Genomic DNA, 16821 nt, shown 5'->3' on the forward strand with positions numbered 1-16821 from the left:
ATCTAACCTAACCTAACTTAACCCAACCTAACCTGACCTAACCTAACCTAACCTTACCTAACCTAACTTAACCTAACCTAACCTAACCTAACCTAATATAACCTAACCTAACCTAATCTAACCTAACCTAACCTAACCTAACCTAATCTAACCTAACCTAACCTAACCTAACCTAACCTAACCTAACCTAACCTAACCTAACCTAACCCAACCTAACCTAATCCTGTAAGATGTGAGAGAAACTCAAGAATGGAATTTTTCTCGATGTTGTACTTTTCTTCGCCAGTTTCGAGCGCCTAGTTCTTTTAGGTCTTGTTCCACGTCGTCCTGCAATCTTATTCGTTGTTGTCCTGGTAGTTTGTGGTCTTCCGAGTTCTGCGGGTATGAAAGTTCAACACCTCATCTCTCCGGCATCCATTCGACGTGACCACCAAGTCATCGCACTCTTGATCTCTGCTACCAGATTGAACTCTCCATACATGAAGTGAATCTTAACGTTTATAAGGATGCGTCATTTTCCTTGGAGTTGGATTGGGCCGTAGATGTACCGAAGAATCTTCCACTCTTACGAGGAAAGCGTTTCAAGAGTAGTAAAAATTCATGAAAATTATTTTATATCGTTAATTTACATTGAATTTAATACAAGGTGGATCGAAATACTGATACATCATAATAAAGTATCTATATCTAATCATTTAGCGCAATCATTTGACAATCAAGCACAAAGTATTTGTACTGATAGGAAAAAATGTCAGAAAGGATTTTCTAAGTAATTTGAGAAATGAAAGCTACGATATGCAGTTATTATCATACAGAAAACACTTCGAGCAAGCCATAAATCAAATATCTTCACTAGTTAACATAAGATTCTTGGAAAAGTCCTTGAGTTCCGATTGGCATTTTTCTGAGAAAAAAACAAAAGTTTTGCTGAGGGTTTCTTATTACTGTCATGTTTAAAAAACTAAGTTTATCATAAATTTCACAATAAAAGTCCCATAAAATCCCATAAAATTGATGATTTTCCGTTGGATTTTCATCTATATCAGCCCTTGGAACCCATGGAAACTCATAAACTATCGTTCTTTTTTAATATAGCAGGAATTAGAAAATTTCTTTTTTTTTGAATAATATTTTTCTTAATAACATGTTAATAAAAGCAAAAGGATTTTTCCAGGAATCGTGGGTATTTTCTAAACTCTTTCAGTACTCCAAACTTATCTAGAATAGTAGCAGCATGTTTTGAATTATCTCTTCTACTAACACGCTTATGTCTGTTTTTTGTTTCATATCCATATAGAATAAGTGTAAATGATGGTTAAAAAAATACTTGTTATGATGAACTATTTGTTGTTTATTATATTTACGCAAATTGTGATAATCAAGTCATAATTTTGAATTACAAAATATATAATGAGTATTTTTTTAGATAGATTCACTTCTATCGACATACGATATATAATTTTAGAAAAAAATGTCTGAGCGTAAAGTAGCAAATAAATACCAAAAAAATCAATTTGCCCCAAAGTAGAATATTTTAGTCTAAAATTATAAATACACTATACTGGAGATCAAATTCTCACATATTTTTTTTCTAAAATTCCTTTTATTCCATCCAAATACCTAATGTTTCCAAACTATTATTAAATTTTTTAGCTGCAACGTCCTATCTTCCAACTCCCAATATTGCTGATGAAAGTAAAGGTCATACAGTTGTGGGTGGTGATATAAAGTTAAATTGTAGTCTACGATATACTAAAAGTAGTGTTCAGTTTTCCTGGACAACACCCACTGGACCATTTGATGTAAGTAATTAGCTTAAATATAAAATAAAATAATTTTCGATAATCATTTTATAAGTTTTTCAGATAAGAATGATAATTTGTAATTCCAAACCAAAAATTATACTAGTTTCCGAAGAATTTAATTGTTGCTTACTACATTTGATGACTGTTTTCAAAAATATATTTTTATCAATTCTAGTTTCTCAGTTACAGCTTCGGAGGTATAAAATAAAAAATATATAGAAGATATTTGTTGAGGAAAAGAATGAATTTTTGAAAAACTTCGTTTCAATCTTCGTCTGTAATATATAGAATTAAGAAAATGATTTATCAGAGACCAGCAAAAATAAGACATCATATTAGTTTCCCAAAAATTCAGATGAGACTTTTATAACTCCAAAGACCTGAGGAATCTGATTTCCCTGCACTTTGCTTCAAGAAGTTCATTCCCACCACGTGAAACTATCCCTATGTAATGAACAGGTTTTTATCTTGGGAGATGTCATCCATACAGATTTTAATCGCTTGGATCATGGCATTCTTCTGATCAAGCTATCCAATATTGGTTCAACTGACTCATTCACCAACTTTTTTATGTCATACCTCACGGATAGAAAACTTACAGTCACTTACCATGGTTTCAGATTCATAGAAATTAACGCGTCTTTTGGAGTGCCCCAGGGCTCAGTACTTGGGCCACTAATATTCATAAATGACATTGTCTCAGGATTAAATTCTAAGGTTCTCCTTTTCGCTGATGATCAGAAGTCGTTTCATTGATGACTGGCACTTATTTCAATCTGATATAGATGAAATTTAGGATTGGTTCTATTCACAAGAAAAGTTAACACTCTCAATTTCAATTATCGAATTTCTAATAATGTGCTTAAAACGTCTGTAACATTCAAGGATCTTGGTTTTGAATAATAAAGAATTAAATTTCTTATAATAAAACTCTAGACTATTATCCTGAGAGGAGCCTTTGAGAATCTTAATTTCTTATAAAAAAACTCTAGACTATTATTTTTGATAGAGCCTATAAAAAGCTCAATTGCTTATAAAAAAAAGTCTAGACTATTATCCTTGGTGGAGCCTTTAGGAACCTCAATTTCTTACTAAGAAAGTATAGATTACTATCCTTTGTGGAGCCTTTAGGAACCTCAATTTCTTAATAAGAAACTCAAGACTATTATCCTTGGTGAATCCTTTAGGAACTTCACTTTCTTACTAAGAAACTCTAGACTATTACTCTTGGTGGAGCCTTTAGGAACCTCAATTTCTTACTAAGAAAGTATAGATTACTATCCTTTGTGGAGCCTTTAGGAACCTCAATTTCTTAATAAGAAACTCAAGACTATTATCCTTGGTGAAGCCTTTAGGAACTTCACTTTCTTACTAAGAAACTCTAGACTATTACTCTTGGTGGAGCCTTTAGGAACCTCAATTTCTTACTAAGAAACTATAGACTACTTTCCTTTGTGGAGCCTGTAGGAACCTCAATTCCTTACTAAGAAACTATAGACTACTATCCTTCGTGGAGCCTTTGGGAACCTCAATTTCTTACTCAGAAACTCTAGACTATTATCCTTGGTGGAGCCTTTAGGAACCTCAATTTCTTACTAAGAAAGTATAGACTACTATCCTTTGTGGAGCCTTTAGGAACCTCAATTCCTTACTAAGAAACTATAGACTACTATCCTTCGTGGAGCCTTTGGGAACCTCACTTTCTTACTAAGAAACTCTAGACTATTATTCTTGGTGGAGCCTTTAGGAACCTCAATTTCTTACTAAGAAACTCTAAACTAATCATTTTTGGTGGAGCCTTTAGGAACCTCAATTTCTTACTAAGAAACTATAGGCTACTATCCTTTGTGGAGCCTTTGAGAACCTCACTTTCTTACTAAGAAACTCTAGACTATTATTCTTGGTGGAGCCTTTAGGAACCTCAATTTCTTACTAAGAAACTATAGACTACTATCCTTTGTGGAGCCTTTAGGAACCTCAATTCCTTACTAAGAAACTATAGACTACTATCTTTCGTGGAGCCTATGGGAACCTCAATTTCTTACTCAGAAACTCTAGACTATTATCTTTGGTGGAGCCTTTAAGAACTTCAATTTCTCACTAAGAAACTCTAAACTAATTATCCTTGGTGGAGCCTTTAGGAACCTCAATTTCTTACTAAGAAACTCTAAACTAATCATTTTTGGTGGAGCCTTTAGGAACCTCAATTTCTTACTAAGAAACTCTAGACTATTAACCTTGGTGGAGCCTCTAGGAATCACAATTTCTTACTAAGAAACTCTAGACTATTATCCTAAGTGGAGCCTTTAGGAACTTCAATTTCTTACTAAGAAACTATAGACTACTATCCTTTGTGGAGTCTTTAGGAACCTCAATTTATTACTAAGAAACTCTAGACTATTATCCTTGGTGGAGCCTTTAGGAACTTCAATTTCTTACTAAGAAACTCTAGACTATTATCCTTAGTGGAGCCTTTAGGAACTTCAATTTCTTACTAAGAAACTATAGACTACTATCCTTTGTGGAGCCTTTAGGAACCTCAATTTCTTACTAAGAAACTCAAGACTATTATCCTTGGTGGAGCCTTTAGGAACCTCATCTTCTTACGAAGAAACTATTAGCTAATTATTTTTGGTGGAGCCTTTAGGAACCTCAATTTCTTATTAAAAAACTCTAGACTATTATCCTTGGTGGAGCCTTCAGGAACCTCATCTTCTTACGAAGAAACTATTAGCTAATTATTTTTGGTGGAGCCTTTAGGAACCTCAATTTCTTATTAAAAAACTCTAGACTATTATCCTTGGTGGAGCCTTCAGGAACTTCGATTTAGTACTAAGAAAATCTAGATTATCATCTTTGGTGGAGCCTTTAGGAACCTCAATTTCGTATTAAGTAACTCTAGACTATTATCCTTGGTGGAGCCTTTAGGAACTTCAATTTCTTACGAAGAAACTATTAGCTAATTATTTTTGGTGGAGCCTTTAGGAACCTCAATTTCTTATTAAAAAACTCTAGACTATTATCCTTGGTGGAGCCTTTAGGAACTTCAATTTCTTACGAAGAAACTATTAGCTAATTATTTTTGGTGGAGCCTTTAGGAACCTCAATTTCTTATTAAAAAACTCTAGACTATTATCCTTGGTGGTGCCTTCAGGAACTTCAATTTAGTACTAAGAAAATCTAGATTATTATCTTTGGTGGAGCCTTTAGGAACCTCAATTTCTTACTAAGAAACTCTAAACTAATCATTTTTGGTGGAGCCTTTAGGAACCTCAATTTCTTACTAAGAAACTCTAGACTATTAACCTTGGTGGAGCCTCTAGGAACCACAATTTCTTACTAAGAAACTCTAGACTATTATCCTAAGTGGAGCCTTTAGGAACTTCAATTTCTTACTAAGAAACTATAGACTACTATCCTTTGTGGAGTCTTTAGGAACCTCAATTTATTACTAAGAAACTCTAGACTATTATCCTTGGTGGAGCCTTTAGGAACTTCAATTTCTTACTAAGAAACTCTAGACTATTATCCTTAGTGGAGCCTTTAGGAACTTCAATTTCTTACTAAGAAACTATAGACTACTATCCTTTGTGGAGCCTTTAGGAACTTCAATTTCGTACTAAGAAACTCTAGATTATTATCTTTGGTGGAGCCTTTAGGAACCTCAATTTCGTACTAAGAAACTGTAGGCTTTCAAAAACGTATCTCTACTTGTTAATGCTTTTGTTCTTTTAAAACTAGAATCGTTTGTTCCAGTTTAATAAATAATAAGATCAATACAACATTTTCTCATTAATTGTTGAAATTGAATGTCCATAGTCTAGTGAAACTATAATTGGATGAATTCTCTTTTATATTGGTTTTTATTTCCATAGCCAAATAGAATGATTCATAGAGACTCACCAAATGATTCGATATTAATAGTTCGTAACGTCACATTGGATGACATGGGAGTTTATGCTTGCACTGTCTCGGATCATCAAGGTCACGTGCATTCCGAAAACATCACACTTAATATTTTTGGTAAGTTGTTCCACGATCACATCGGTATAAGAATAAGCTTCTTAATTTCTTGGTATGTTTCAATATTGAAGTATCTGTTCTAAGGAATATTTTACTAACGAAGGTCATAATATAATTAGTATGAATAATAATACAAACACTATCATGATGCAAAAGAAATTCGGGAATTCCAAGTCCTTTTGTATTCATAGTCTCAATTCTTTTTGGTCTTTTGTGAAGATTTTTATATCTTACGAAGCTTTCCCTTTCTTATTTTTTCCTCGAGTCACATCTTCTTCTTTTTTCTGTTGAAAACCACATCCTGAAAGTGAGTTTCAACTAGTTTTCAACATTTTCACCACCATATCACGTCTCCAGCTCTTCGTCACCGAAGTAAAAAAAACTCTTTTGATATGCAAGAAGACATGAAAATTTACTATCTTTACAGGAACTCATTGCTCAATTAGATCATTATTGATGAAAATTGATCACCCAATGAGCTCTTCGATATGTTCGATACATAAACATATAGCTAACGGTGAAGTTTGATTGGTACTTCAAAAAATTTATCAGCTTTCGAAATTCACAGACGATGCTGCGCGTTGGAATTCATATGTTGGTAAAGCGCAATTGACAAGGTTAATTATTTATAGTTAATTTCAGGAAGTATCTTCTAATTTTTTTGTTAGTATATCATTTGAATTTGGTAAATGTGCCTGTTTCAATCTAATTATCAGTTTCTTAATGTACAATTTTCTCTTTATTTCATTGTGGATCTTCGTTTTTGATATTTACCAAGTATCATAAAGAACGCGGCGAAGTAAGCGAAAAAATCCATTATTTTTGTAAACATTCTACTTTGTTAACATTCTGGATAATCTTCTAGATCGAGGTGAGCATGAAATCATAATGAGAAACATAGATAACGATTACTATCAGGAAGCGATAGCTGGAGATTCCTACGTAGAAATAAAAGCAGATGTTTGGGGTCACCCACAACCTAATTTCACTTGGTAAGTTTGATAAAACTGTACGAGTATTCATAATTATCACAATCATGATTCATAAGACTCTAAATTGAACCATTATATTTTCAGGCTCGATAACATGAATCACACCATTCCATTAGGAAAAGGAAAAAAATATGAAGTTATATACGCCCAACCAATATATGGTAGCATCAAGAAGCAAGAAAATATAACTTTGAAAATTAATAATATCGATATTAAAGATTTCGGGAATTACACTTTAGTTGGAAGGAACGGATATACAGAGGAAACTCTCACGTTTTTTGTGAATGTGACTGGTAAGAAATGAAATTTGGAATCATATCATAAGTAGTTCATAGTTTTTCCCTAGGAACCTGTGTTTTGAGACCAGCTAATGTTTTGAGAAAACTAGAGTGGTTAACCCACCTTGCAACTTTTGTTTCGATAGGATTTTTTCTATTATTGTTTGAAGTGCTTAACTTTTTTTTTGGTCTGTTATCTTGATTAATAAGAACCAGTTGTCTGTTATCAAGTTCCTTTTGGAGTTGTTTAAACGTTTGGCCAATCATATAACTTCCTGCGTTGTATTGCCGAATTTTTGCCATGTTCTATGTCAAAAAGCTGATTGTAGGATTCGTTTTCTCTTCTCTGTCCCCCGTATTTTTATTGCTCCTAATACGAGGACCATTTTTTTTTCAACCTCTATGCAAACATACTACATTCCCCACCATTGTCGACATTCAGGCGTCAGTCGGCGTAGTGTTACAGTTACGTAAACACGTCCGCCATTATTGATGCTCCAGCCAAGTGTGAATTGCGAAGTGTGATTCGTTTTCTACAGGATGAGTCCTGAAAACATCCATCGAAGAATGAATCGTGTGTATGGGAAAAACTTGATGAGTGATGGTGTTGAAAGTTTAAAGATGAAGGGAGCCAAGGACGCTAATTGAGGGTTAAGGTCGATATTTACGGTTTCCTAATCTTAAACTGGAAAACTAAAATCGTATTTGCTCGAGTTCTTGTTGTATTCATATCCGTCTAGTTTTATTTTCAGACCTTCATACTTTTATCTTGTGGTCTTCATATGTAATCTCTCATACAAAATATGGATACCTCTTCGGTTGAACTATTAATTCTATCAGCTAAAATTTCTGGACTAGTTACTGTAAATGACGTTTTCGAACATTTAGCATCATCCATGTTCGTATGACTACTTTTAAGAGGAATGAACCACTATGATCACTTTCAAGATGATATTCAATTTTCGTCGAAAAGAAAATTAAATGTTCAGTTGATAATCAAGTGTGAAATATTTCTTTAGATAAACCTTCAGTAATAATAAGGACAGATCCATTCCATCTAGTAGGTGAAGAAAGTATAGTACAATGTATTGCTGCTGGGAATCCTACTCCCCAATTCCGTTGGGAATATAAACCTTGTCTAAGACCAGAATGTAAATACATAACCGTAAGTATTCAATTGATTAATTTTGCAATAAAAATATTAAAACTCGGTTTCTACGAAGTCGTGGTTTGTACCTGAAGCCTAATTCTGCGCAACGTATAAATTTGTTTCTTCAATTTCGTCATAAGCGGCAAAAAGTGCAATTTTCCAATGGAATTATGGATATTGTTATAGAAAAAATCTCATATCGGTACCAACTACCACTATCAAGGGTTGCCAATTACTTTCCTGGTTAATAAGAGTTACAACAGACATACCAACAGTCACAATATAACTAAACGTGACCCGGAGGTCCACAGTTGGTGAAAACTCCAAAAGGCTGGCCAAAATTCGTAAAATGAAGGCTTTAGTTCACAACATTTTTGTCCTGAAATATTTAGATATTTATCACATTTCAGAGCCTGTCTTTTATTCTATTACTCATTTTTACTGAGGTGTTTAGTCCACGGACAATATAGTACAAAATTGACAGCATTATACACGGGTTTCCGGGACTGGAATGTTTTGAAGTGTCAATTATCTGATGATAACCGGTCACAAGTAGTGGTCAAAGGAAATGTCCTGAAAATTACTGAAATTTACGCAGCTACAAGATTTTTTTCACTTTAGCTAAAGTGATGTTTAACTACAGTTCATGGGCTCTTTGTATCCATCAAAACTTCGTTGCACTATTCCACGATTTCGTAAAAACACGAATTTACGTTCTTATCTAATATTGATAATTGGGAATCTACTTTTATTTCAGATGGATGGTGAAATAATAGAACGTGAAGGTTTTCGAATAACTTCTGAAATAAAAATTAACACAACTGAGGCAGGTCTCGTGAAATGTATCGTGAGCAATGCCGTGGGCTCTGAAGTAGATGTCGCTGCTTATCATGTTTCGGGTGAGTAGTTAATCGAGAAAAAAAAACAAACAAAAAATAATATAATTACAGCTAGCTTCATATGTTAATCTACATATACTGTATAGCCACAAGAAGAACTCTAATATATTAAGATTGTCTGAAATATCTTGGACCTATTAAGTCTATACACTTTTCCAGTGTAATTTTTCTCTAAATTTTTACAAAAATTTTTATAGTTTTTCCCCTCAAAATTTTCATTTACCTATGCGATAACTTTGTCATCAAATGCAAAATCTTTCGACTGTAATCAAACAGAGAAAGTTAATAGGTGCTAGATCTGATGACAATAGTGGGAGCTTAACTAATAAGAAAGGCAATTCGTTTATTTTAGAGATCAACGAGATATTAGAAGGTGCGTTGTCCTGATAGAAAAGCACTTTCCTTATCAAGGTACTCTTGTGTTTTTTTAAAAGAGCTAAAACTAGTTATAAATATTTTGAAAGTGGTTTACGGGGTAAAAAAAGTTCAAGAACTTTTGGTGTAGATAAGCGTAGATTAAATCTAATCCATAGATTGAGAATTCAAGGATACGACAAAAAATTATTCTCGAAATGATCAGAGAATTTTCGGCTATTTTTCATTTCAAATTAAAAAGTTGTTTGAAAATTATCCTAGGAAAATTATGGTAGCTATAATTGGGCGGTAACACTGATAAACAAACTAAGTTTTCATTTTTTATTTGTTGACAAGTCAAATGTGAAATAATTCAAAGTTTCCCTCCACATATTCGAAAGTTTGCTTGAATGTACTTTGATATTTCGAAGTATTCAAGATTTCCCGTAAAAATTTTTGGAATCTGACATTAAATGTTTTCTCGCCGAAGCTATGAAGAAGAGTAAGTTTTATATGAACGATATTTTAGAACTAAAATGAAGCTTTATTGATTACAAAAAATGAGATGAGACCAAAGCACCACAATGTGCATATATCACCCTAACCAATTAACCCCTTGCCTCGCCAGCTTAAACGTTAAGTTAGCGGGGCACTAGTTTATCTTGCGATCTAGAATTTTCTCTCGCAATAATTTATTACTAAGCACTAACTAGTAGACTTCCTATGCCTCAAGCAGCAAACTCCGTGGTTGCAACCCTTAACGAGGGGTGAACATTTTTTTCATTGATTTTCGGTAAGTGACGCTGTTTTGGCTTGTAAATTTTTTATTATTGATTGATTTCCGCAAAAAATATTAATTGCTTTGACCCTTAAACCATTAAGTCCTTTATTAATTCAAGCAGCAAAATTATAGGGTTGCACACGTTAATATTTTGATTATCTATAATCATCAATAACAAATTTAGAACTTGTTAACATTTTAATAACAATAATGGAGCAATATTTAGAATTAATTATTTTTTCATATCAATGAAACTTATCTCAAATAATATTCGTACCTTAACCTGGAAATTCGGCTGAAGAAGTTACTAAGACCAATCAGTTTACTTCCAATACTGACTAAACTTTTAGAGATGCCATTGAAAACTGAAATAGTTACTCATTCTTAATAAAAACCAAGTAACATAAATTTGGATCCCAAGAGGAGAAAGCTACTACTACAGAGCAAGTTTAAAGAATAACAAATGAGATCATGCAGTTTCTGGAAGATGGAAAGTACTGCTCCAGCATATTCCTCGATGTAAGTGAGGCATTTGATAAGGTCGTACTACTTTATAAAATCAGAAAATGCCTTCTATTCCCATGAACTATTTCCGTATTCTACCTTGAAGATTGGTATTCAATAGTTAAGTATCAAAACACATATTCAATGATACATTAAATCAACGCAGGTGTTTCCCAAGGTAGCGTTTTGGGCCCGCTACTAAACCTCCTACATCCTTCAAGCAAATATCTACAGGGTACAACAATGGTTAAAAATATGGCTAATTGATGTTTGTTGATCATTCCACTTCATTGACGAAATTATCAAAAGAGACGTCATTGTCAACGTTAAAATTGTAAATTTCTCCTTATCCTACTAAAGCTCAATACGAAATCTGTGTGTATCGTATTGACTATGTTTTTAACTTTAATATTCTCTTTCAGACGTTCCTGGTGGGTTCGCCATAACTGGATTTGCAGATACAGCAATTGTTGATCCCAATCTAGGGACAGCTTCTTATGCCTTAGGTGAAAATGTTTCTATCAAGTGTTCAGCTGCTGCATCAAATTACAGTCAAGTCACTTGGTTACTTGGCTCAAATCAAGTCCAATCAAATAAGAGTAATCATACTTAAAACGGTAACTCACTTCTCAGTAATTGATTTTCATGTTGTTTCAGGAATTAAATTGGATGTAGTCAGAACGATTTATTCCAACAGTACAATATTAACAATTATTAATAGTAATCGAGATGATTCTGGAACTTATGTTTGTCGAGCAGTTACTCCTAGTGGAATGGAAGAGACTAGATCCGTTAATCTTCAGATAAAAGGTAATATTTTGTTATTTAAAGTGAGCTTAATATTCAATGTGATATTTCCAAGACATAATTTTCAATAATCGATTACAAACGAATCGAATTACAAACAGCTATTTTCTTATTCTGTTGATATTCAGTGGTTCGAGGAACAAGATTGTGATCTTGGTCTACGAGTAAATGAAAAAAAAACAAAGTAAACAAGATCCAAGACCTTAAGTCGGGTATTCTAACTTTTCTTGGATGTTATGCAAGAGCTTTGTTTTCATCCTCTGCACCTGCGACCCTCTATTGTACCCTTCTCTATGCTTCTCTAGGATATACCAAATATAATATTTAATTATTCGTTGTCTCAGTTTCAATTTCCAAAACAGTGATCTCATTGTCTTGGGCGATTTAATACTGTATCTAATTTCCTTATCCTGCTACATTTGCTTGTTGATGTAGCATCCAAGGTATTTAAAATTGGAGACCTTGGCGGCTGTACAGTGTTGCCAGGTTATTTACAAAGTCATTTTGATAAGTTTGGTATAATTTGTGCCCCACGGGTCCTCTGCTACTATATTCTTATCTAAATATGTCGTTTAAAACATGATTATCCAAATGGATCATATGACTTAGTCGAAAATCAGAGAAAGAAACAAAGAAAACTTTGAGGTTCATTACTGTACATCAATTGATTAATTTGTTTTCTTTTAGATCCTGTGAAACCTAAAATTGTCAAAACAAATATGGATGACGAAATTGTTGAGGATTTTCCTAAGCCAGTTACAATACTATGCCTAGTTGATGGATTACCAAAGCCCAAAATTACATGGTATAAGGTAATTATTTACCTATGACAACTAGTCCTATATAATACACCATAAAAATCGAAGTATTCATGATATTTTATATGATTTGACAACATTCAATTACTTTATTTGAGGTTATTTAGAAGTGGTTAGGTGTCAACTATAGTTTCCATACGGATGATATGGAACCTAAACATCGTTGTGATAAAATTTCTGTTTTATTTTGATTGAAAAGTCTCTGATTTATTTTAGGATGGTATCATTTTCGAGCCAGCTAAATCTAGGATGCGTCTTGAAGAAGGCAGACAAGTTCTTGTTTTTAACGAAACAGCTCCCGAAGATGCTGGAATATATAGATGTGAAGCTGTCTATAAAAACGATCACGACTCCAAAGAAGTTAAACTACGATTTAGAAGTATGAACGATATATCAATATTAATAAAAAAATGGAATAATATTCATTATATTTCAGATGCTCCCGGACGTATGCAAACTTGGTATCTCTATATCATTGCGTTACTTTTGATAGCTCTTCTTTTCTTAATGATATACTTGTGCGTGAGAGTGAAAAAAGAAAGGGTGAGAAAAATTTTCTTCAGTTATCTACTAAGAATATAACAAAAACTATTTTTTATGCATTAAAACTATTGATTTATTCAAATATAATTAGGTTAGTTAAGGTAAAATCTCATTCAGGATGTAAATGACTTCAAATACAAATAAAAATTAACGCGGAAGCGTCCTGGATAAAACACTTACTTAAAACAATCATTTGAACAAAGTTACCCCCAAAAACCAATGCGGTTTTATCGATTTTTGATAACTTAATCCTAGCATGGTATACTAAACCCATAATCACACGCATTGCTATAGTGGTCAAAAACTGGACATACAACAGTTGAAGACAATCTAAGATTGATCTGGTTAAGTATTACGCGAGAAATGTCAACATACAGCCTTTAAAGCGCTGTTATACCTGCATCCCTTTCATCTTAACTTATAGTTAAAAGGCGGCGCCCACAGTGTAATCCAGACAGAAAAAAATTAGCCATGGATTTTGAAAGGTCATTTAAGAAGGAATCTAAAATAGATTAGCACAAGTTTTTTGGGCTTACTACCTATTGGAGCTCCACTGGAAGCCGTTCCTTGAATCTAGTATTGAAACTTATCCACGATAAAGAGATTTTCATTTTAGTTTCACTAGAAGACTGTGACCAAAATACAATTCACTAGGGCCGCAACAAGAACCAATACAACTTGATTTAAAGTTTTTATCCCCTAAATCTTCATTGGAGACGACAATTGATTCAGGTAGTATGTAGGACTTAGTTCGGCATTGATGGTGTGCAACTTCTACTCATATTGATCACAGGTCTTCATATTAGGGTCAAATTCAGCAGGTTACGTTTCAAACAGCGACAATTGTCCATTGTTTACTTTTGTAACAAGTCTTTAAATGTATTTGAAGACGTAACTCTTGTCGAATACTTCACTTCCAAATAATTACAGTTTCCATAAACACGATGTATGATATCAGGATCCGAGCGATTTTGATCTATTACACCACGTGTATTTATTCTACACAAAACTACCAGGTTAGGCTCTTCATCTCTTATGATACAAACACTGGCCTCAACCTCCCATGCCTGTTGAGCCAATTAGTTGTAACTTATGAATTGTTAGTTGTCTCATACTTAGGTGGCTACACAGCTATTATATTGAAAAAATACACAATTGATGATCCATATAATATATCTCTTCCGATAAGTTTAGTTTGTACGGTTTTTCAACTATGCGACCAGATCTAGTTTTGATTTTATGATCTAAAACTTCTGGACTGGATCTCAAACTACAGACTTGAAATTCATGAAAAGTATGACAGATGTGAACACACAGCTTGGTGCAACTGACAAGTTTATTCACAAAAAAAACTAGACTACAAGAATTTACAATGCAAACAGTTGATTAGTCTTATTGACATTCAATAGAATAACTGCTCTATTTGCTCAATAAAATCTCTGGTTACCAGCAGGTAGTATCCTTAATCGATGATTACATGTTGATTAGGACCATCTAGTAATATGGTGGTTCCACATTTGTGTCGTGAAGCTCGATGAAGAGTCAAATAGTTTTCGCAAGGCTATTCCCAGTTCCTAACAAAAAGTTTAGGAACGTTTTTGTTCAGAAAATAATTTAATACATCATTTTATAGGCACCTATTTGTCAAATATTATCGTGTTTTTATCAATATAGTTCTCACTAATTTCACGACATGGCAGCACATAAATGGGAAGTTAAATAACTATTTCAAATTAGGCGCCGCCTATCTCGAATTTGTGAAAATTGGAGTGATTGTTGAATTCTGGATTTCAACTAGAATATGAACGATAAGATTATAATTATTTTGGTGTTATTTTCCATAGAGACTCAAGAGGGAAATGCAGCTATTAGGTTTGGCCAATTTTGAAAAAGGAGCTGTTGAAAATATCAATCCCGAATTAGGAATCGACGACCAAGCAGAACTTTTGCCCTATGATAAAAAATGGGAGTTTCCCATAGAACGATTAAAACTAGGTAAGTATAATATTTTATTAATAACTTGCAAATTACTATTAAGGTTTCTTAAAAATTAATTGAAAGGTGGTTACTAGTTTTGAAAGTTTTTTTCGAGTTTTAATACAATTTTTTCAACTAATATGTTGTTTTTATTTTGTAAAATCAAAAACAGAAAGTTTGAATGAGGAGTCTCGTCTAATCGACAAGACGCATCGTCAAGCTAAGGGCTGAGTTTCAGATCGCAGCGTAGAAACTGCTTTATTTTATGCTTTATCAACACCCTGTTAGGTTAATAAGTCAATTACAGACAATTTCGAGGTCCAACATCGAAATTATTGCCTATTACCTAACCAATATTCGTTTAGTGTACGATCGTCGTAGATAGCATGGATCAATCCCACAGCCGCTCCGCGCTCGTACGCCTAGTATTTTTTTTCAGCCTTTCAGCACTGGCCTTACTGCGGCAGAGCAATATTGCAACATTTTTGGAAGTAATATTTAGGATAATCATGAAAAGTTAGATTTTTTCCAACAACACAACAGCTCCCAGGTTAAAATCCCTTCGGTTTTCTTCAAAAAATATGAATATGTAGTGAATATATAAATAAACTGTGGAATATTCAGAAAATCATATCCGTTTCACAATTGAAGCTATGGTTTTCCTGTTAATCCAATTTTTTGTCTGTTGTGGAGAAGCTTCCTTTAATTTATAAGTAGTGAAATATTCTAAAAATATCTAGGTAAGCATTTATCTATCTTATAGGTAAGCAGTTAGGTTCAGGAGCATTTGGGATAGTATTGAAAGGAGAAGCTAAGCATATCATCGATGGCGAACCAATAACAACAGTTGCAGTGAAAATGGTGAAGAAAAATGCAGACAACAGTTATATCAAGGCACTAGCATCCGAATTGAAAATTATGGTTCACCTTGGAAAGCATCTGAATGTTGTCAATCTACTGGGAGCTTGTACAAAAAATGTCGCAAAAAGTAAGTAATTTACTCTTTTGTTTTATCTTTTGTAGCTCTATATTTCATAAATGGATGCTATTGTAGTGATTATAACCAAAATATGATCACCAAATCAATGCTGCCTGTAAAATCGACCTGATTTGTTGCTTCTTTTTTCTTGTTCCCTTTAAGTCTACAACGTACAGCTGTGAAATTTCGATTTAAACTTTGTAAAAATAGTGGTGGGATTGTTGATGATAAACCCATGAAATGAAAAACTGCAGACCTTCTATTCACAGAACATCGATTGATAATTGATCACCAGCCAGTGGGTAGTGCTAACTCTCTTCAAAGAATTTCAAATTACAATTTGGGACTGAAAAGGGTTGTTGCAAAGTTTGTTTCTCTAGCTTTGCCTGACGATTAGAAAGAAGATCGAGTCCAAATATGTCTTCCCTCGAAAATCATTCAAATATTGCGTATTTTTTGTCAAATTTTATTACCTGTCGATTGATGATAAACCCATGAACTGTCAAAATAGACGAAAATGCTGAGATCTTGTGTTCACAGACAGTCGATAGATTACATGCTTCAGCTTTATCTTTGGTTAACGAGAAGACTAAATCTTTCTTGTAGTTATTCTACAGTGATTTTACCAAGCCTGGTACTATCAACAGCACGCTTGTTGAACCTTTTTGTTTGAAGTACTCTCAACAAGGTCAATTGAATCTACACATCTCTGACTTCTCCGTTAAATTTAGATGTACGTTGAGCTATAAATGCCTGCTAAATACAGAAAAATAACAATTTTGATTGTCATCATTAATAAGTTCTGATGTTGATTTCGCATATTAATTTTTGCAACATTAAAGAAGAGTTCCTGTATAACGAATGAAATCAAACAGCTCCTTCAATCGTTACATTTTCTTTTCACATAAAAA

General features: G+C 33.4%; 1 protein-coding gene across 2 annotated transcripts in view; it reads left to right on the top strand.

Moving 5' to 3' along the window:
- Positions 1–16821, top strand: part of LOC130903939 (vascular endothelial growth factor receptor 1-like) — a 47593-nt gene that overhangs the window by 17974 nt on the left and 12798 nt on the right. For both annotated transcript variants that reach the window (XM_057816339.1, XM_057816340.1), the window contains exons 6-18: positions 1654–1802; positions 5681–5828; positions 6694–6820; positions 6905–7113; positions 8118–8263; positions 9006–9147; positions 11209–11385; positions 11444–11596; positions 12281–12405; positions 12628–12790; positions 12848–12954; positions 14799–14949; positions 15695–15919. In XM_057816339.1, the coding sequence (XP_057672322.1) occupies positions 1654–1802; positions 5681–5828; positions 6694–6820; positions 6905–7113; positions 8118–8263; positions 9006–9147; positions 11209–11385; positions 11444–11596; positions 12281–12405; positions 12628–12790; positions 12848–12954; positions 14799–14949; positions 15695–15919 (2022 nt within the window). The remainder of the gene's footprint in view (positions 1–1653; positions 1803–5680; positions 5829–6693; positions 6821–6904; positions 7114–8117; positions 8264–9005; positions 9148–11208; positions 11386–11443; positions 11597–12280; positions 12406–12627; positions 12791–12847; positions 12955–14798; positions 14950–15694; positions 15920–16821) is intronic.

This window comes from Diorhabda carinulata, chromosome 2 (assembly GCF_026250575.1).
Source record: "Diorhabda carinulata isolate Delta chromosome 2, icDioCari1.1, whole genome shotgun sequence".
Classification (NCBI taxonomy): Eukaryota; Metazoa; Arthropoda; class Insecta; order Coleoptera; family Chrysomelidae; genus Diorhabda; species Diorhabda carinulata.